Genomic DNA, 23,253 nt, shown 5'->3' with positions numbered 1-23,253 from the left:
GCCACAACACTTGTTGCAAATCGAGGATTGTGGCGACGTTTAGTAAATTCACGGAGGCTTGCAGACTGAACGCTGAAAGGCATAACAGCCTATAATGATGTTTCTGTGTATGTATGTAATTGACTGGCAAATGTATCCGTGCTTCGCTAAGGTATTCTGTATTGTGTACGAATTTCTACGTAAATTACTGTACTCGCAATGAGAAACATTATATTAAATTGCATGTCTCTTAGCGTTATCCGAGAAAAACCACGGGGAGGACCGCATACGGAGCGCGTTGGGAAGTTTGATGATAATGGCAGGCCACGTTTCCTACTGCTATTCACAATCAAGTTCGGGAATTTCTACCATAACGACAGGCTCACTTGCCTAATGCCATTCACAATGGAAATGTGGAGTTTTCATTGTGAAGACACCACAGACTTGTACCCAACGAACAACCACGAGTTTACAAGAATGACGACGAATGACGACTTACCTGCTGGTAAGGACCCGCAGAGTATGTACATAACAAAAATTGTTTAAAATGAAGGGGCGTTTCACTGCTCCTGGATGAACCCTCTATAAGTCCCTTCAGAATGTCCACAGTAACAACGGAATGCACTTCTTAATTTTCCGCAATGTCTGTCTGTCTGTATGTATGTATGTATGTATGTATGTATGTATGTATGTATGTATGTATGTATGTATGTATGTATGTATGTATGTATGTACACGAACCACGAGAAAACGACAGAAGAGAATTTAATGAAAATCGGTATGCAAAGTCAGGGAAAATGTCACTACAATCTAGGCATTAAATAATTATTATATTCACGCTGAGTAAAATGGTAGTTTAGGGGAAGGCCTAAAATTTAATTTTCAAATATTTATGTTATTAGTGGTCGTATCGATAAATACTGCAATAATTAAAATTATATAGTATTAAATTTCCGATCATTTATGTCTTATACCCTACTGACTATGACAATATAGATATTCATGAATTTGGATTTTTGTTACTAAGTCCATATCAGCCCTGCGTCACGAGTAAATGGGTAAACAGAATTTAATGAACATCGGCAAGTAAAGTCGGAGAATACAGTCTGCGCTATAAATAATTTTATAAGACGCCCTAATAATACAGTGTCGAAAGAGAACCAAATGGCAAGGCCTACGATACAAAAAACGCATGAAATTGATCAACAATAACAGTACATTGACCATTGTTGTGATGTGTTCCCACTCATCTCCGATAGATAGGGTTACTGCTGCTGAATTTGCTTTACATCGTACCGATACAGACAGGTCTTATGGCGACTATGGAAAAGGCTAGGAGTGTGAAGGAAGTGGCCTTGGCCTTAATTAAGTTACAGCCCCAGCATTTGCTTGGTGTGAAAAATGGGAAACCACGGAATACCGTCTTCACGGCTGCCAACAGTGGTTTTTTTTATTTTATTTTATTACATTTTGGCATTAGGTCCGTAAGACCATGCTGCCAGCTCTGTACATTTAGAAAACAGGAAAGTCAAAAGAGCAACATCTTTACAACATGTGACCGTTCATGGCATTATGACTAATTGGTGATGGAAAGCCACGGTACAGGAACTTTGGTTGGATGAGAACAGGTTAACTACAGACTACAGAACAAACTTATCACAGTGTTAAATTAGCTTCACTTAAAAATTTGGCTATTGCTTGATATATACGGATGTCATAGCTGCTGAACAACGACGAAACGGAAGTGGGAAGTGGAACTTTCAGTTGTATAAGCGTTTGATATAAGTTGGTCACTTGTGGTTTGTATCTAGTGCATCCTAAAATTGTATGGTTGAGGTCTGCTTCTTGATTGGGGTCAGAGGTACAATTTGGCGAGTCTATGACTTTGAGTCTGAACAGATGACTGGGGTAAGATGCATGTCCAAGTCGCATTCTGATAATTGATGTCATATGGCGGCGAGTTAGAGATAGTAGACTGAACCATGGTCTCTGTGGGATGTGTCAAATGCTTGCCTTTGATGCGTTGAGTTGTTGCCCAGTAATTTGACCATTCTTTGTAAGCCTGTTTCTTGATGTGGCTTTGGAAGTCCGTGTATGGTAGGCGTAGTGCTTAGAACTGGCCTTCTGTTATGCTCTGCTTTGCCAGTTGGTCTACGGTTTCATTGTGTATAATTCCAGTGTGACCTTTGATCCACATAAGATGAACTTCTTTTCCGTTTTCCTTAGCTTGGTATATGCAACTTAGGATGTTCATGATGTATTTATTCGAACGCGTGTTTCTGCATGGTTGTTCTAGTTTTTGAAGTGCACTCTTGGAGTCCGTAAGAATTAATATACTGCTGAAGTGCTGGACGCCGTACGTGATGGCTGATTTAATGGCAAGTATTTCAGCTGTGAATATTGAAGTTTCGTGGGGAAGGGAGAACATTTTGCTGGTGTTGAATGCAGGGCAGTAGTACGCATATCCGACTCCTTCATTGGTCTTAGACCCATCTGTGTATATTTGAGTATAACTGCCCCAATATGCATCGATAAAATTTGTTACTTTTTCGTTGATATTGGTATTGCAGATAATAAAATCTGGAAGATGAAATGTGGATGGTTGAAATACTGAAAGTTCTTACCTCTGTCGAAATACTGGAAGCGCTGTATCTTGAAGAGTAAGGGGTATGATGTGCTGCAATTTCTTGATACTTTTGACCAATAGAGGTGTCCGTAGTCTTCTGTTTGTTCCTCTGTCACACAGTAGAAGGAGGCGGTGCAGTTTAGATGTTATAGGGTGGCTAGTTATGGACGAGCGTTGCAGAAGAAAGTTGTTGGCAAGCAGATCTCGTCTCATCTGAAGGGGCATTTCTTTAGCCTCTACCAGTAGTGCGTTAGTAGGACTTGAGTTCATGGCTCCGAGACATATTCTGAGCGAGCGGAACTGCAGGGCATCTAGTTTTCGAAGAACATACTGCGGTGTGTTGCCGAAAAAGATGCAGCCATAATCTAGTACAGATCGGATTAACGATCTATATAATAGTAATAGGACAGATGGGTCAGCTCCCCACCATACTCGACATAATGCTCTGATTATGTTTAACGTTCGGCCCACTTTAGTTACCAGGTACTCGACGTGGGTTCTCCATGTAAGTTTACTATCGAGGTATAAGCCTAGTAGCTTGGCTGAAGTCCGTAACGGGAAGGAGTATGGCCCAAGATGTACAGATGGTGATATTGAGTGGAATTGCTTTCGAGTGAAGACAATAATAGAGGATTTTGTTGGGGATAAATTAAGACCTGTTTGAAATGTCCAGGCGTGGAGTTTCCTTGCAGCGTCATCTAGCCACAAACATGTTAACCAAAGAGACTGCGATGATGCGTAGATACATACGTCGTCTGCATACTGAAGAACTTTGACTGTTTGTTTAAACATGTGATCGAGATCTGCAGTGTAGATGGCATACAGTAAAGGACTCAGTATAGCACCCTGAGGGAGTCCTTTTGTTACTAGTCTGGGCCCATACAAGGTGTTATCTTGGGTTCGAATATAGATTGTCCGCCGGAAAAATAAGTTATATATACCTCGCACGTATATTTCGGGAAGACCAAGGTCATGTAGCTTTTCAGAAAGTACTTGTATACTGACGCTGTCATATGCCCCAGATATATCGAGAAATATGGCGGTAAGGTAACCATGGTTTAGAAATGTATGTTCAATGTCCGTAGTCAGAATGCTAAGATGGTCGTAAGTAGAACGACTTTTCCGGAACCCATATTGAGATCGAGGCAATAAATTGTGAAACTCTAACCACCACTCCAGTCTTAGTTTCAACAGCCGTTCAAAAGTTTTAGCTATGCATGAAGATGGGTCTGTAAGAAGAAGCTTCGTTAGGATCTTTACCTTGTTTTAAAATTGGGACAATAATCTGCGTCGTCCAGTCGTCGGGAAAATTGGTTTCATTCCAAATATATGTGAAAAGTAAGAGCAATATTTCCTTGGCATTGCGAGATAAGTTTGAAAGCATGCAGTAATGTATATGGTCATATCCAGGCGCAGAGTTAGCAGTAGTTTTTAAAACTTGTTCTAATTCATGTAGCGTGAAAGGTGATGTGAGAATATCTTGCGTAGGACGGGAAAGTTCGAACGGTGGACGTTGTTTTGGAGGAAGTGAGGTTGTAGGTGGAGCAATAAGATCTGAAAACTCTTCTGCCCAACATTTAAGTGCCTTAGGGGTTGGCGTTTTTTTCTTCATTTTGTTAACCATCGACCATATTTGCGATAGGGTGTATCCTTGGTCAGCTTTTCACAATAAGATCGCCAGCTATTCTTCTTTACCCTTTTCAGAAAGCGTTTGACTGCTGCATGTATATTCTTGTAATTGAGGAAATTTTCCATTGTAGTTGCCCGCTTTAACTTGCTGAGGGCCTGATTTCTCTTAGCTATCTGTCGACTGTATTCGGAATTCCACCATGGAGCAGGGAATCTTTTTGAGATGTTGGTTTGTTTTCGTTCAGGAATGGATATGGCGGCAGCTAAATTAATGGTGTGTACGAAGGCGTTGTATTTATCAAGCGTGGTTTTTTGATGTAACACAGAGAGTATATTTGCGTCTATCACCCTTCTGTATTTGACCCAGTCAGCGTTTTGAACGTTCCATTTAATAGTGGGTTTGACCGGTGAAGGACGAAATGGTAAAACAGGCGAAATGATGATAGCATAATGATTAGAACCCATTGGATACGGCAAGATTTTCCAATGAAAATCAGATGAGATATTAGAAGAACAAATGGTTAGGTCGACAGCGGAGAGACGTTGTCCCGGTACTGGTAACAGGGTAGCCGATCCATCGTTTAACACAAATAAATTGAACTCATCTACTATTTGTAAGACAGCATCACCATATGTATCATTTATCTCGCAACCCCATGTTGTGCTATGTGCGTTACAATAACCACCAAAGAGAAAAGGTGGCTCTATCTGTTGCGTAAGCCGATACCATTCTTGAAGTTGAATTTTTGTTCGTGATGGGCTGTATAATGAGACCAATGTAATATCTTGGTTGTTAATGCGAACTCTTGCGGCAACGGCCTGAAAACTGGCAATCTGCGAGTGATCAATAACTGCTTCTACGTATGGAATTGTATTCTTTATTAATATTGCTACCCCTCCATATCCGTCTTCTCGGTCCTGACGGATGACATGATAGCCAGGAATGGTTAGATTAGAATCGTTCTTAAACCAGGTTTCTCTCAAGGTGGCGAAATCAATACCTTCAGTGTATAAAACTCTTCGTAAGGTCTCTTTATTCGCAAGTACGGAACGTGCGTTCCATTGAAGTATTTTATTCGTTACCTGAAGTAAATATACTTGCGATCATGTTAAGTATTATAGCCGGGTTAAAGGCCTCGGGCGTTGTAGATTGAGCTTGAGTAAGGAGGAGCATGATAAGGTTAAATATCATTCCGATCAAATGCTCATAATTTTGGGAGGCGGTTGTCATGATATTATGTGGTTGAGGGGGATAGGGGTTGTGGGAAATTGGTGTTACAGGCAAATGTGGGGGAATATACTGACGTTGTTGAATCGATGGATAATTTGGTTGCGGTGTAGATGGGGGAGGAAGTCTCTGGGGCCGTTGCAATTGCTGTGATATGCGAGGATGCACTCTCATCGGCGTTTGTTGTCTTTGAGGAGGCATTATTTGTTGTTGATGGTGCTGTGAGGTTAACGACGTGTTGGTCAAATTGTTTACTGGCTGAGAAACCTGTTCTGGATACCGAGACTGCATGTTAGCCGGCGGGATATCCGTGCGTGGTAGATGTGGCTGAAAGTCCGCTGGAGACGGGGCCGCTGATTGTGAGAGAGGAGGGAATTCTTCCGTGCTTTGCCAAGTGAAAGACGGGGCCAGTACAGCAGAAGAATAATTTCTGTTATGGTACATTTTGATTGCTACTTCTTGAGATACATTATTCTGAGCCATACGGTATTTGATTTCGGACCATTTCTTGTACTCGGGACACTCCCTATCCGTGGCTAAGTGTGGACCGTGGCAATACATGCATGTTGGTGGTGCAGTGTCAGTACAAGTTCTTACGTCATGGGGTCCCGCACACCTACTGCAGCGTTGCTGTCCTCTGCATTGAGATAATGAATGGTTATATCTTAAACATCGGTGACGTTGCATCACTGGAAAGATGTAAGGTTGAACTTCGCACCGTGTTCCTAGGATATAAATATGTTGAGGTAGGTGTTGAGCACGAAATGTTATGAGGCAGACTGGAATTGGTCGCGTGTCTCCATTGGGAAGCTTCTTTGTAAATCGTTTCACTTGGGAAATGGGAATAGCACTCTGAATTTCCTTTAGAATTTCATCTTTACTAAATGTCGTGTCTACATTTCTGATAATCCCGAGCCTGTGCACAACACTGCTGGGAATATAGACATCAGGTGTTTTTCCTTCAAAAAGTTTGATTCAACTAGCTTGTTTGCTGCTATTCCGGATAATGTCTCGATACGAACTCTATTCTTACCAGAAGGTTTAATGTCCAGAACTTGTTGACGGGGAATTATATTTTCACTAAAGATCAATCGTCCTATTGACATCGGATGTAAGTTCCGTGTATTATCCTTAGTCCCTTCAACAACAAGGAACGGTCCGTTATCAGTATTATTGTACCTATTATTTTGACTGGGACGGGATGACGGCGGTGTACCCCCAGTAGAAGATGAGGGGGCAGCTAATGGGGTATTAACAGAAAGTTGGTTTGATGCATTTGTGTCATTAGTTGTGTCGGAAGAGTCATTTTCATTCTCAGTATCCATGTCTATTAACTGTTCCGTATGTAAGTTGGGATCGGCACGAAAACGCTTAGTTTTAGGGTCTAAATTGTACTTCATATTAGAACTATTATGACTATGTGTACCTGTACTTGATCCTCGTTCTGTTGATAAGTTGCCGGTGCTGACGTTGCTCTCTTCATGATGTCGAGTACGTAAAGTGTGATGTTGCTCCACTGGGAGGGCTGGTTGCTGTTGATCTTGAAGACTTGATTGAAAATCAAGAGGGTTTAATCGTAAAGGTGTTGTAGCTGGATCTGCATAACAAGTCTGTAGGGCAGAATTAATGATCTGCCCCGTATCGGGCGGATCATTCATAGTCCAGTTGATAATGTTAGCTGCAGTTTAAGAACGATAAATATCCTACACGAACACTGAAAGCTGTACGACGGAAATACCAGGCTATGGATGAGTCACACGTAGCGAGCACGAAAGCGACTGCACTCCACCAAGGTTGCGAACGTACTCGAACAGTGCGGTTGGAATCTACTATCTCCTGGATGCAAGCCCACACTGAGCGCCCCTAACCAGAAGCACACGGCCAACTCGCCAGCCTGCCTGAATATTGGCGGGAAGTAGATGGGGAGTTACATAACTTTCTTCTTTAGCATGCCACAGTGACGGCCCAACACTCGCGTGTTCAGTAAACGTGTACATTTTGAATAGGTGTGTTGGATAATCTAGCTAGGAGGAAATAAGACATCGGGCTCATCTTTGGTAGGATAATGGTGTACAAATAACCGCTATATAATTACTTTAAAAAGCACAATGTAACTATAAAATTAACTAAAAAACAAATATTACTCACATTTGGTGACGTCTGTTGCTTGTACGTTAAATCTATTCTTCGGTCCTTTGAAGCAGTGATGCCATCGTATCCATCAGCAGTGACTTCTCCAGGGATATGGTTGCCATCGCAGTCAACCTCTCCTGCGATCTTGAGTTCCTTAAGTAGGTTTTTATCCCCTGGTAAGCTGGTGGTAAGTATTAACAAAATAATGTATACGCTTCTTTGAAGACGTCCGTGAGTTCATTTCTATTGAGCGACAGAATGATTTCCTCCAAACTGGTATTTTGTAGATGGAATCAGAAGTTCATTTGTGCTGTGTATGTCAAATGTCGTGGGATAAGAGATGTTTAAGTTCCCAAGGCGGACTTGGAGCTGCATATCTTGAAGTCTCCACTATCTCGATACTTGAGAAACATTTCACTTTCTGCTTTTAAACCAGAATGTCTTTTTAGTTCAATTTTGGTTTTCTTCTCAGCCGTACGAAAATAGGTTCCTTTTACCTCGTGTCAGTTGCCGCGTGGTGCTTATTTTTGAGAGGCAGAGACTTCTTTTGGAGCACGTTAAATAATACGTTAGCAGACTAAAAAATATCATTGAATACTATTGATAAAAATGTGAACTGGGAGCTATTAAACAACCCCTCTGATTGGCGAATGGTTGTTTCGTCTGACTGAGGATCGTACATCTCCCACTCCTCGACAATCACGCTCAAAAGTTTCCCATGTGACGACCAACGTGTGTCCACTCCAGATGGTATTCGCTTCGCAATTACTGAATCAGCGACGAAAGTTCTTTTGGCTGATGAATGAAACAATGAAGGAATACCACCAAGACTCGCAAAAAAAAAAAAAAAAATAAATAAATAAATAAATAAATACATAAATTACGGCACTCTGGTATGTTGGTAATACTTTGCTTTACCACTAGATTTAATCGGGCGAGTTGGCCGTGCGCGTAGAGGCGCGCGGCTGTGAGCTTGCATCCGGGAGGTAGTAGGTTCGAATCCCACTATCGGCAGCCCTGAAGATGGTTTTCCGTGGTTTCCCATTTTCACACCACGCAAATGCTGGGGCTGTACCTTAATTAAGGCCACGGCCGCTTCCTTCCAACTCGTAGGCCTTTCCTATCCCATCGTCGCCATAAGACCTATCTGTGTCGGTGCGACGTAAAGTTCCTAGCAAAAAATAATCGCTGTGCCAAACAATGTACAAATAATGCTTGAATGGCATCCTCCTTGACCTTAGTTTGAAGACCATTCAGATGACCTGCCATGTCATAACACTGGGCAATCAATTTAGTTTTGTAGGAAAACAGTCTGCAGCAAGCTGAATAAAGTAATCGCAGTACGGTCCGCACTAACAAACAAGAAAGCGCACCTTTGTGGATAATATACCGAAGTATCACCGAACACTGCGATTTCTTTGTGATATCAGTTGTGTCGTCGACCTGAAAGGAAAGAGCTTTCTAAAATGTCTTCTTTCACAGCCCTAATGCAGTCTATTAACTCGCATTGTATATTTTTCGATTCTGCGCTAAAAACTTTCTTTATAGAAGCATAATGCTGCTGGAAACTAGAAGTTTCAACAGTTCTTTGAAATTCCCTCTATTTAAGGAGTCGCCGCTCTCATCATGGCCTCTTTCGTGCTTGGAAAGGAATAAAACTGCATCGATTGGTAATCGCATGAAAAGTCTGTTAAGCCTCCCATTATCATTAAATTTTGTGATGTATAGACGAGCATTTTCTCTTAAAGCGTTTAAATCCCACGGCATTTTTTATATGCTCCGAGGAACCTTCGTGCTTTTGGAAAGACCTAGTAGCACAGGATATATTTTCAAATCCTGTGTGACTCCAGACTCCGTGCTTCACTCCAACAATAAGACAAGGCCAACAAAAGAGTTTCTGCAAACAATGACTACCGCATAACCACGGATAACTACTATACCAAGATACCTGGAAATTTTGTGTGTGCATCTTTCCGGGGGGCAGTAGCTGTTATTTTCTGGCTGGGGACGATTGCTTAATAACATTTCTTTTTTTATCCTCTCATTTCGAATACGGAGTTTTTCTTAAAATACAAACTAAATCCACGGATGGTTCCATGTTAGAACACGCCTTGGAGCGAACACTATTCTTTCACACTGTAAGAAAAGATTTAAATACTATAAGTACGACCTCGCACGCTACAAATTTCTCTAATGAATTTCAAACGCACTTCCTCTCCAAACAGCCATACGACACAGTAACTATGGCTCACCGTGTAAGCTGCGCTACAAAATGCTCTTCAAATGTGCTTACGTTATTTGCAGTTCACTCACAATTAATCCGCTACACATTCACATTATAACAGAATACTCCGTGCACCACACGTTCATTTTTTTTTTTGTTGCTATTTTGCTTTTCGTCGCATCGACACAGATAGGTCTTATGGCGACGATGGGACAGGAAAGGTCAAGGAATGGGAGGAAGCGGCCCTGGCCTTAATTCAGGTACAGCCCCAGCATTTGCCTGGTGTGAAAATGGGAAACCACGGAAAACCATCTTCAGGGCTGCCGACAGTTGGGATTCGAACCCACTATCTCCCGGATCCGAGCTCACAGCTACGCGCCCCTAACCGCACGGCCAGCTCGCCCGGTAGTTCAAATTTATAAGAAGCTTGTTTTTTACAGTTGTTGTAACAGTAGCCACAACTCTCTTTATGTTTTAGCGTGTGGCAGCAATGCTGTAGGAGCAGGGAGCTATCGCTTGAAGCCAACGGCCACGCCCCTAGGGCAATTCTTGCCTTGTGGATATATACAAACTAAGACATTTTCTCTGGAGTAGGGAAACGTCGAATCGCTCAATGAAGTACAATCGTTTTCAAAATAACACGGCGATTAACTATAACAAAATTATCTGGCAAACAGACCTATTACTGCTCAAAGGAAGCGTTTCTCATGACCCGCAGCCTGACTCATTAGATGCAAATCTTCACCAGATATCAGTAAAGATAAGAAGTAGGCTATTAATAACGGCATAGCGCAATCTGAATGCGCAATAAATCACCAAATTGGGCTAATCAACATTGCTTACTACATATTATGGAGTGGTGGTGGTGGTGGTGATTATTGTTTTAATAGGACGTACAAACGTCAAGTAAACCATCCTCTGACACAAGTGGAAACAGTGCAGGACTCAGCTAAGCGCCCCTTGGACGCCAACCAACACTCCGAAGTTAAGAGCCCCTTAGGCCCTTAATCGCCTTTTACGACACGTGGTGGTGATTATTGTTTTAAGAGGGAGTACAACTAGGCAACCATCCTCTATTAAGACTAATCAGAGAGAAAAGAAGATATCGGCCAAAGCAAGACAAGGGCCATGAAGGGCGAGAAAATGAAAGACTCCCTACATCTTACAGCCTCAGGGTCGGAAAAGAACAAGAGTTGATCATCGGAGGTCGGACATGATAGATTAAAATTAGCCTGGCAAAAGTAAGTGGAAGGAATGCCAGGACTCAGCTAAGGGCCCCGTGGTTGCCAACCCATGCTCCCAAACTGAGAGCTCCCGGAGCCCCTTTCAGTCGCCTCTTACGAAAAGCAGTGGATACCGTGGGTCTTATTCTACCGTACAGGAAGTACAGCTGGGCAATCATCCTCTGTTCACACTAATTAGGAGGAAAAATAGAAGGGATCCGACACTTCGAAAAGTGAAGGTATCGGTCAAAGGAAGAAAAGGGCCACGAAGGGCGTGAAAATGAAAAACTCCCTAGGCCTCAAGCGCTCTAATTCTGTAGGTAAGAAGGAAATGCTTCAAAAATAGTAGGTACTGCATTCTCCTTCAGAACAACTTTCTTTATGGACCGATCAAATAATTCCGGTTTCAAATGTGCTCAGCATGTTCTGGTGTAAGGAGAAGGTATCCAATTTTCCCTTCTAATGGCCTTAATCCACTCTGCTCGCCTTTCTTCATGAACAGGAAGCCTCAGGAAAAATTGACGATAAACAACAAGTCTAACCTAAAAATTCTTACAAAAAGTGGACGGTGCTTCTGAGACTTCGAAATACAATGGAGGTAATATAATGTTCTCATATTACACGTCATACTTAGAATCTTACCCGTGAAATGTTATTCCAGGAATATTTTTGGATTTCCGATTCGTGCAACAACACGACATTGTAAGAGCTACAACTAAATATTAGTATAGCGTGTCGTACAGTGTTGGCATCTGAAAATTGCCGCATATACAATTTGCGTTCACCGTATTCACTTCAATGAGCTGTGATAGGTTTGACTATCAAAACAGAGCATGCGTTCTCCCGCCTATTTACGACCACGCCCCCTATGTAGACCACTGTCATTGGGCTTCACTCTGAGTTCCAAGGTATCTCCCTGTGTAGGAGTCCGAATGTGCTCTGCTCGATCTGCATCCGATGGCTGCTCATTACAAAATTTTAACATGGCACTAAATGAAACACTCCGTTTACAAATACCACTGCCTTCGTGATCTCCAGGCAGTACTGTAGCACTAATGACGTCACGCTTTGGGTGGGACTTAGAGGCGATACACATCCGCTCCGCTTGAATTACACACTCGTTTAAATTACTTAAGAAACTATTAATACCTTATAAAACCAAAAACTATTCATAAATATTTGTTAGTTCTGACATACAATGCATATTTCTCGCGTATATCCGTTCGTTTCCGTGAGTACAGCCTAATACTTTGGGGCATATTCTTGCGTTTCTATCCCTTTTCTAGTCAACTGGAACATTCACATCGTACACACTGATAGAAAACAAGCAACCAATTACCAATATGATATACTACAAATGTAAATTATTTCTGTACCACCAATTCAGTACCTAGGGTACAAGAAAGGTTACGAGTAAGCTAACCTCCAACAATAACAAAACATTTACGGTCACTGTCATGAAATTCAGTTACTGTTTCAAAAAAATAGATTTTTAAACAGCAAATAATACCTATGCAATTATTTTCATATTAAATTTTCATGGAATAACCCTGTTCCATAGCCTATGATATGGAATTTAATGGGAAAAATCTCAGCAGAGGTATTTCACAATACATTTCTACCTAAAATTGTAAAATGCATAAATTGGACTTAAATATACAGATACACCGAATTCAAATAAGCCGTAAGTCTGATTCCATAAAAATATATTTAATGTTACCCATGTTCTTAATATAATGAGACATTTTAACTCACCATCTGGACGAGATACTACTATTTCCCTCAGGATTTAGTATTCGGGAAATTGGTTGATACACACAACTGTGTAGTGATTCACTATAAATTTTTCCCTAGGAATAGCCTTCTTCCATAACCTAACTCTTTATTCATCATAAGAAAACACAAATACTGGAGTGTACTCTCCTCGTTTATAATTTGCTTTGCAGCCATGCACACAGCAACTCTTAGCATGGTGATTTCTCTCACTGATAACCTTAATTCAATTATATACACATCGTGGTTGATAATAAAACGCTGAATGCACTAAATCAATTCATTTTACACTAGGGATATAACATTACACAAATAAACTACAAAATTAAAACACGGCAGAGCGATATTCTTAACCTATAGCCTCACATGAATACACGCTCACACTAAGTTTTCTTCACTAATCGAGGACTTTTCTCTTAATAATGCAGTCGACGACGCTTCCGTCTGATTTGTATTGGAGTAAACATGCGGCCAACATTAAACATTGCAATAAAACAGCGAAGAATTCACATAACTAACTCACGTGCTAAACTTCCCCCCTAACGATCAGCTGATTGCTACAGTATGGCCTGTATTTCACGAAGGCAGTGCAAATACCCACAGCAGGTGGCAGTACCAACCGGCTCCAGAATTGTCGGAGTGCAATAGCGGGAAATAGGGTAGTACTGTACTTGTTTTCAGTGAAAATGGTGTACTGCTGTGTGTCTTTCTGCAAATCAATGAAAGGAACCCAGAATGCCGTGGTATTTCATTCCATGACACGGGCTTTTTCAGGAGATCCAGTTAAAGCCATGTTTACTTCTATAAGAATGGGAGGAGGGTGCAATGACATGACTGACTCCCGGGCTGCTCGGAATTCCATAAAGAGAATTCTGAAATCCGGTATTTGAATGTCCACCGATGGTGCTAACGTTATCCACAAGCAAAATTCACAATGTTCTGCCTCAGTATCCTCTCCCGGACTTGACGAAACAGAACCAGTGATGCCCGCTGAGTATGAACTTGATTTACAGGATGATGTTCGTGAGCCCCCTGAGTCAGTGTGTGTCACTTTGGAAACTGCTTCCCAGGCATTAGTGTGTGTAATCGAAGAAAAAAACAGAATGCAGCACGTGCTTGAGTAACGTTTCCACCTCAGTTAATGCATCCCAATTGATGAACTTAGAGGAGGCCTGCGCCATCCCCAGCAACGATTTATTGGCCTAATTATGGGGCTACAGAAATTTGTTGAGGCGGCTCTACCGTACTGCAAGAAATCTGCAAGTCTGCTCCAGACTATAAAAAACTATGTTCTACCCTCTTTGTGCCAGTGTAAGATTTTAAAGCGTTTTAGTAACTATAAGCACCAGGAACTTGTGTTAGAAACTGTGGTGGCCAAATTCGTGAAACCTCTACTTAGTAATGCAGGGAAGTACCATACAGACAAAGTTTCCAGGTTTTCTTGTTCCTCGACACTTCTTTCTCGAAAAGTCCTGAAGCTATCACTCTACAGCACCACATTATGCGTACAATTCTTTAATTTTTCTGTTACTTTCAGATTTAAAATTTTGATTAATTTAAATTAAGAAAATCCAAAATCAGAAGGCAAGAAAGCTGTACACCACAGCTATAGCAAAACATACAATTATTTTGCTGTGTTACTGTAACTCAAGGGTTGATCAGGTATTTAAAATAGCTTTGTCAGTTGTAGTTGGTTGTAGGGGATCCACTCTGTAATTTCGTTTATTTTGCAAATTTTTCGGATATTTATCCGTTTTAAGTCAACTCTCAAGATCGCATCAGTGTGTCGCGTTGGTGACGAGTGTTAGCTCTCCCTAACCATATTTTGAATCTGCATTCGTGCTATAGAAATTGGTGTTATTCGGAAATTATTTCCGTCCTGTATTCTACCAGTACTTTCTACGTGGCTTTGCCCACATTATTTATTTGACACCTTCTTCGTCATTGTCACCATGAGATTATATTGCTTTAATGTTTTCTCTTGGAATCAAACTTGGTCTGGTAAAATTGCGTGCCCTAAGTTGTAGTGTCTCCTTGAGGGCGAGTCTATTACTTTCTCTTTCCGCTCGGTGGGGCCATGCTGATTATTGTGCGTGTGCCTCGAGGAGTCGTGCCTCGTGTAAGATGGAGGAAGGACGTATGTTTACTCCACTCCGGCATTTGGTTTCCAAATGCGATATGAAGCTGGATAGGTGGAATTCGTGTGAGGGCTTGTCCTCAGAAATCTTCTTGACCGTTTTTTCAAACTGAACGTCCTCTGATCTATTTACTTTTCTTCTGGATGTGGTAAAGTACTAGTGCCTCTATGTAAGTAACGTGAATCTTAAGTAGCTTGGTCCAATCAACATTATCGAATACATTTTCTAGATCCACGGATGCCATGTATGTGGGCTTGTCCTTCTTGATTCGATCCTCTAAAATCAGACGTAAGGTCAGGGTTGCTTCACGTGTTCCTACATTTCTTTTGAAGCCAAATTGATCTTCTCCCAACTCAGCTTCAACTTGTTTTTCCATTCTTCTGTAAATAATACGTGTTAAAATTTTGCAGGCATGAGATACTAAACTAATGGTGCGATAGTTTTCACACCTGCCAGCACCGGCTTTCTTGGGAAGTTATAACAACATTCTGCCGAAAATCGGATGTGACTTCTAATGTCTCATATATCTTGCACACTAAATGCAATAGCCTTGCCATGCTGGTTTCTCCTAAGGCAGTCAGTAATTCAGAGGGAATGTCATCAATTCCAGGTGCCTTGTTCCAGTGGCGGCTCGTGATGATAAAAATGGGTGGGGCACATTCAACATACTAGGAACACTACACTCCGCACGGCCTTACTTCTAAATTGAAGTTTCGCAAAACAAATGAGCATCGCCTTCCCTCTGTTGCCAGCGCGCTACTGCCGCGGGAACAGCTGATGCAATACAACCGCGATAAACAGCCCTTTTAAATTGCAATACAGTACTCAGAAAAACGAATGAATATGGATTGAAAACAAATTCACAAGAACTACACTTTCTACCGATATCTGGCACTAAAAGAGAATATATTATTAACAATAAAAGAGAATGAGGAAATAATACATCACTAACGGCTAATGGCTGGCACAGAAAGGAGGTTATGGCCTACAAAGGGAGCACTCCACTGATCTCATTCACTAGAACCCTCCAACAATATGAAGAACACACTAATTACTGAAGGAAAATGCAAAAGATCGCGAACCGTACCGAATAGCATAAACGTTGAGCGAGATAGGTTAACCACGTGGCGAATGTAAATATTAGAGTTGGCAACTAAGTTTCGAGATTGTGCTCTGCCGATATAAATCGATATGAATGGCAGCTTGGGATTGGTTAGATGTCTACGCTTCAGCGCATAACCACCAGACAGAGCCAAAATCTGCTAAAACGTCAATTTAGAAGTAGAGCCGTACGGAGTATAGGAATCAATTAAATCAATTAAATTAATCTTCCCTTTTTATTTCTTGTATATAAAACTGCGATTGTAGGTTCTATTTTTATCTTTGAACGATTTATGCTAAGCTCTGGTCTTGGTCGGCCCATTTCTTTAGCTAATAATTGTTTTCTTAATTAAGAGATTTCGTTTGTAAGTAGCTCACTTGATTCATTTTAAAAACACTTATGCTCGCACAGGAACACACTCCAATACATCTCACTAATCTTTACACACTTTTCAGACTTACAATGAACATCGACACCGATGGACACCTTAATCTAATAACAGGTTTGCTACAAATACTACTTTTGCGCGCGTTAATAATTTAATAGAAAGTGTAGCTGGGTGCTATCTAGTCGGCTGTAGGAGAAGTAAGTTCAAAATACGAACTAGCGCTGAAGTGTCACGTCGTAGAAATACTGTGACCGGGTCAATGGAATTTGCCATTACCCCCTTCACCCCTCACAGCTCACAGAATGAGGGGATGATGTTCAGGTATAAGAAAGAGTCGGTCCCATCCGGGATTAGACCTTTACTATGTTGCCTAGTTTAGTCCAGGGCTGCTAGAACAAGAACCACCATGGTGAATCATAGCCTCTTGAACTCACTGAAGGGGGTCGTGACAGCAATCGTGCATAATGTTTTTTCTGATTTTTATAATAGTTTTAATCGGTGGAGGGGCACGTGACCATGTGACCTAAAGGCAGAACCGCGCCTGCCTTGTTCCTATTTATGTCGCTCACAGCTCTGTCAAACTCTGACCTCAAAATTGGGTCTCCCACTTCATCAGTATGAGCAGCCTCTTCTTGTTCCATAACCAAATTATCTATATCTTCACCTTGATACAACTGTTGGATATGTTCCTGCCATCTTTCTGCTTTGTCTTCTTTCCCTAGAAGTGGCTTTCCATCTGAGCTCTTAATATTCATACACCTAGATTTCCTTTCTCCAAAGTTTCCTTGGTTTTCCTATATGCAGCATCTACCTTTCCTAGGACTATACAGCCTTCGACATCCTTGCAATTCTCCTTCAGCCAGTCTTCTTTAGCTACCTTGCACTTTCTATCCATGTCATTTAATCGCCTGTATTCTTTTCTGCCCTCTTCATTTCTAGCATTCTTGTATTTTCGTCGTTCATCGATCAGGTCTAGTATCTGCTGAGTTATCCAATGATTCTTAGTTGATCTTTTCTTCCATTCTAACATTTTTTCAGCTGCCCTACTGACTTCATTTTTCATGACTATCCACTCATCCTCTATAGTGTTTCCTTCAGCCTTTTCATTTAGTCCTTGTGCAACATGTTCCTTGAAACAATCCCTCACACTCTTTTCTTTCAACTTATCTAGATCCCATCTTTTTGCATTATTTCCTTTCTTCAATTTCTTCAACTTCAGATGGCATTTCATGACCAACAAGTTGTGGTCAGAGTCCACGTCTGCTCCTGGGAAAGTTTTGCAATCCAGCACCTGGTTTCTGAATCTCTGCCTAATCATAATGAAGTCTATTTGATACCTTCCAGTGTCTCCAGGTCTCGTCCACGTATACGGCCGTCGTTTGTGGTGTTTGAACCAAGTATTGGCAAGGACTAAATTATGATCAGTGCAGAATTCTACCAGGCGACTTCCTGTTTCATTCCTTTGTCCCAATCCGAATTCTCCTACTTTATTACCTTCTCTCCCTTGGCCTACCACTGCATTCCAGTCTCCCATCACAATTAGGTTCTCGTCACCTTTTACATATTGTATTAAATCTTCTATCTCTTCATATGTTCTTTCGATTTCCTCATCGTCCGCTGAGCTAGTAGGCATATAGACCTGCGCTATTGTGGTGGGCATTGGTTTGGTGTCTATCTTGACGACAATAATTCTTTCACTATGCTGGTCGTAGTAGCTTACCCGCTGCCCTATTTTCTTATTCATTATTAAACCAACTCCTGCATTTCCTCTGTTTGATTTTGTGTTGATAATTCGGTAGTCGCCTGACCAAAAATCTTGTTCTTCCTGCCAACGTACTTCACTTATACCAACTACATCTAACTTTAGCTTATCCTTCTCCCTTTTCAGATTCTCTAATCTACCACAACGATTCAAACTTCTCACATTCCACACCCCGACTCGCAGAATGTCAGTATATCTTCCTGACGATCGCCCCCTCTCGTGTAGTCCCCACCCGCAGATCCGAATGGGGGACTAGTTTACCTCCGGAATATTTTACCCGGGAGGAAGCCAACATCAGTACATTATTCATACAGAGAGAGCTGCATGTCCTCGGGAGTTAGTTACGGCTGTAATTTCCCGTTGCTTTCTGCCGTGTAGCAGTATCAATACAGCTAAGCCATTTTGAGTATTATATACAAGGCCATATCAGTCGATCATCTAGACCAGGGGTTTCCAAATGGCGGCCCGCGGGCCGCATGTGGTCCGCGAGGGCTTTCGAAAATGTGTTTCAAGAAATGTGAAGAAAATTTACGAAAAATATTTCATTGCTCGGTCAAAAATGTATTATTTTTATATCCTGTATAGACCAAAGTCAGAACTAATTCATTCTTTAATATTATCTCCTGTTTTTTAGTATTGACTTGTGCTGAATACATGCTTTGATTTAATAAAATTAAAATTTAAACTTCGCCGGAAAATGAGCTCCCAGAAAACCATTTCTAGGTCTTAACAATTATAAAAATGGCTATGGGATCAATACCAATTCTTGAACTCCATGCCAACCTCACTGTGGCCTTTTTTTATTCAACGTAGCATGCAGTGAATACCAAGAAGTAATTTAAAAGCCATTGGTGTAAGAAGCGGATTCATTTCCTTGTTCTTCTCTCATTGGCAGTACTGGCTGGTACACAGTGACATTTTTCAGGGAATTATCCCTGGAAGTACATTGTTGGGATTTTAGGCTCTTACAAATGTATAGCATTGCGCCCTTCACACTACTTCCACTAAATTGTTATTTTTGTTTTTAGTACATTATTAATTTTAGTTTGTCTTCCGTTTTAATTTTTTTAATTTGTCAAATATTAATTCAGATTAATAGATATTGTTGGGTGCTCTTCTTTAAAACACAATCGTCCTGGGTATAATAGCGGTTATTCTTAATTTTAGTCTTTTATGCAATTGTAAGATAGTGTTTTAGGCAATTACAATTATTAAACCTCCATTTCAATTGAACTATGCATTTTACTGAAATTGGCCTATTATTTAAGTGCGGCCCGCGATCATTCCTAATGTTTCCAATGTGGCCCTTGAGTTTTTACTAATTGGAAAAACCTGCTCTAGACTGCCGCCCTTGCAACTTCCGAAAGGCTGGTACCCCTGTTTGATGAATCATTCCTTAGTCTGGTCTCTCAACAGATACCCATCCGATATGGTTGCACCTACGGCTCGGCTGTCTGCTTCATTGCGACACGCAAGCCTCCCCCAACGCGGCAAGGTCACATGGTTCGCAGGGGAGGCGAATCCACTTGTGAACAATTTTCCTGATGGCATTTCTGTTCTGCAGATTTGGTTATTCTAATTGAGGGAGTTTGAGGTCTTTCCTTTACTTGCGTATACCATTCTGATCTCGAACGTTTGATTTGCAGAAATTTCTGTATTCGATACGTAATTCTCGTGTTACTCATCGCAGCCTCATTGTTTCCGAGTTCGGTTTAGGGTAACGTATTCCACGTTTAATTCGTGGCCCCAAAATTTTGTTTTCTTTAAAGTCTAATTGTTCCTTCACATTTTTATGATGCAAATTGAGGGTTTCAGGTTCAATCACTGTTGAGTGATCCAGGACAAGCATTTTATTATAAACATGCTTTGTGTGTTCAAAAGCAATTTTCTTTTTCTGAATTCTTGAAGCTGCTGATGTATTTAATTGCCATTTTTCAGTGATACATTCACGCAAGTACTTAAATTCCTTTACTCTTGCAATTTTATTCATATCAGTGGTAAGTTCAGGTGGAGGAGTTTTGATATTTGTCATAAATTTAGTTTTTTCAAGTCCCACTTTTGCTGCTTGCTCTTGCAGTATAGCAATCTGTTTCTGTGTATCAGAGGTGTTTTTGGCAATTAGCGTCATATCATCAGCAGACGCTACACAGTGTATATCAGTACCCGCAATTTTTGGTCCTAGTCGGTGACATGGTGCACCTGCTTTTCTCTACTCTTTGACAACGTTTTTCAAGAGCAAAGGGGAAAGCCCATCACCCTATTTTATTTCAAACTCATCACTGCATTCACCATAAACATTATTTTAGCTTTCGTTATAATATTTCTTGTTCTCTGCTCAAGTCCAAATTCTGTTAAAACATTAAGTGGTGAGACGCGATCTGTACTATCTTAAGCTTTTTTCGATATCGACAAATCTGATGCCATCATTTTTGTGTGTTTTGAAAATATGCTGTGATGTTTTTAGAGTCAAAATTTGCACTGCACATGACCTTTCCTTTCTGAGTCCACCTTGGTGTTCACGAATTTGGTGGTACGTGCACGGTTGAATAGAACTTTACATGGAATTTGTTATATGTGATCGGCAGAAGGGAGACCCCTCGAAAAATGTTTTACTTCCTGTGTGTGTAATATCCCCACTTTCCAATTCTTGGGGATCCTTTCGGATTGACAAATGTCCAACATAATTTCGTGAAGTTTTTTGACGAAATTTTCTGGTGCATTTTTCCAAAGTTCTGCAGTTACTTGATCTCTCCTTGAGGCCTTGTTATTTTTTGGTGATTGAATGTTTTTTCTAATTTCTTAGACAGTCGGTGGGGTTGAATTTTGATTATTTTGATAAGAAGTGAACTGAAACTTTTCCAGAGAAATTTCGCTGTTAAGTAACTTGGAAAAGTATACTGCGAGGATTTTACAGTTATGATCAATGGTATTAGTCGTTTGTCCATTTTTATTGACACAATGGAGTGACGGAGGGGCATATTTGGTTAACTTTTGTTTGATAGTTCTATAAATTGACTTATGTTGTTTAAAGACATATTCTGTAGATTTCACTTTGTTTACGAATTTCCTTGTTGATTTTGTAACTGCCTTTCTGACATTTTGAAGTTCTTGAAAGGTGGCTGGAGTTTTATTGCATGACCAGTTGTTTTTGTGAAGGGTGCTGTGTTCTCGGCCCTGCTTGTGTCGTGTTTTTTACAATTTGCTTTACGTCGCACCGATACAGATGGGTCCTGTGGCGACGATAGGATAGGAAAGGCCAAGGAGTAAGAAGGAAGCGGCCGTGGACTTAATTAAGGTACAGGCCGAGCATTTGCATGATGTGAGAATGGGAAACCACGGAAAACCATCTTCAGGTCTGCCGACAGTGGGATTCGAACTGTCCAAATTTTTTGGACTTACTTGTTCTGTTTCTTAACGTTTTCGCTGTTTTTAATAACATCTATATCATACTTTCGTTGTGGTGCTCGCTTCATAACGTTTCTCTTTTCAGATATTACATCCAGGGAAAACTTTATTGGATAATGCTCGGAGTCTAAATCTAGCCCTTTCAGGACTTCTGACGTATGGAAGCGGGAAATCAGCACATGGTCCAGTTGATATTCACCCAATAGGAAATTAAGTGGGACGCACATCATACCGGTAGTTTTAGAAGGGGTTTTTTCTTCAAAACGGTCGATTTGAAAATTAAATCATGGCTTGTGTATAACTCACGAGTTGCATTCCGTCCTGATTAGTTTTTGTATATCCAGACCCAATATCGATATTTTTTCCAGTTTGTGCATTGAAGTGACCCATAAGTATGACACAACGTTGTCTAGCAGATTCCAAAACTGTTCCTTGTCAGTTGGTGCCTGGCCATTTATTAGGGAATAGATTTGGTTACCTGATTTTATCGTTAAGGTTGAAAGCACTCGAATTTCACAACTAAGCGGCCCGTGCCAAATTGTGGGCAATGCGCCATTACTCATTCACAGGTTTTCCTTTGAATATAGTGCAATTTTTAGGATCAAAAGAAAGTGTAACGCTATTCAATACTGCGTTCTGTATATTTATTTAGGATATTTTTAAGTTTCCGTACTTTCAAAAGAGAATTGGCATTAAATGTCATTAGTCAAATCCGAGATCTTGCTTTAATGTTATTCTTGTTGGGATTACCTCCATGTACTCACGTGTGGTCTGCCCAGAATCCGAATAGACCACTTGGGGGCTGAAATCCGTGGGGTAAATTTATTTGAAGTTTTGTTAAAGTCACACAGACGAGCGCTGGGATGACTTGTGACTGGCTAACCTTGGGCTAATGTTTGCAGGTGGAGCCTGAGGGCACGTCCCAGCTGCCCGCTGCCAGCAAGGCGCTCTTCTTGGACAAGGTCCGCCAGTCGAACGCCGCCTGCCAGTCCGGCGACTACCCCACCGCCGTGGCCCTCTACACGGACGCGCTCCAGCTCGACCCCACAAACCACATCCTCTACTCCAACCGCTCGGCGGCGCTGCTCAAGATGGGGCAGTTCGCGCCCGCCCTGCAGGACGCCATCCGTGCTCGGGAGCTCAACCCCAAGTGGCCCAAGGTAAGAGCGAGCCGCGCGGAGATTGTATTGTATTATCTGACTCGAACCTGCTCAAAAGTGACACAAACCACTGTCGAATTGTTTCGGGACAAGTCACATGCTACTAAAGATGGAATTCTTCAAAATCTCATTGTTTTTCCAACAGTCCCACATTTGTACCCATCCAAAAAAACATTGAAATCGCTGATATGGTTTGTTCAGGGCGCCCTAGGCACCTTCCCTTGTGCGGCCAGATCAGGAATCTTGTTGTCCCTATGCAATCTAATGCCGGGGTCGGATAGGAAAAATGAAGGCGACGATCCTGACATAAGTGCAAGCAGCGGACGTGTGGTCGCCAAGGCACGTCAGACAGAGGGGTGCTGGGAAGGTTTATTAGTAAGTCTTCTCTTATACGGTATAATTGTGGGCCTAATCATTTAGATTAAGAAAAATATGTGACAGTGTTTTGTACTACAGCTCTCGCGGGTCTCCTTGGAACCTAGT

General features: G+C 41.3%; 1 protein-coding gene across 1 annotated transcript in view; it reads left to right on the top strand.

Moving 5' to 3' along the window:
* The window catches only part of LOC136886518 (tetratricopeptide repeat protein 28), a 396,667-nt gene that overhangs the window by 173,709 nt on the left and 199,705 nt on the right, over positions 1-23,253 (top strand). The window contains exon 2 of the mRNA XM_068230732.1: positions 22,513-22,770. Within this exon, the coding sequence (XP_068086833.1) occupies positions 22,513-22,770 (258 nt within the window). The remainder of the gene's footprint in view (positions 1-22,512; positions 22,771-23,253) is intronic.

Source organism: Anabrus simplex, chromosome X (genome assembly GCF_040414725.1).
Source record: "Anabrus simplex isolate iqAnaSimp1 chromosome X, ASM4041472v1, whole genome shotgun sequence".
NCBI classification, from domain to species: domain Eukaryota; kingdom Metazoa; phylum Arthropoda; class Insecta; order Orthoptera; family Tettigoniidae; genus Anabrus; species Anabrus simplex.
This window is presented reverse-complemented; position numbering and strand designations above follow the sequence as displayed.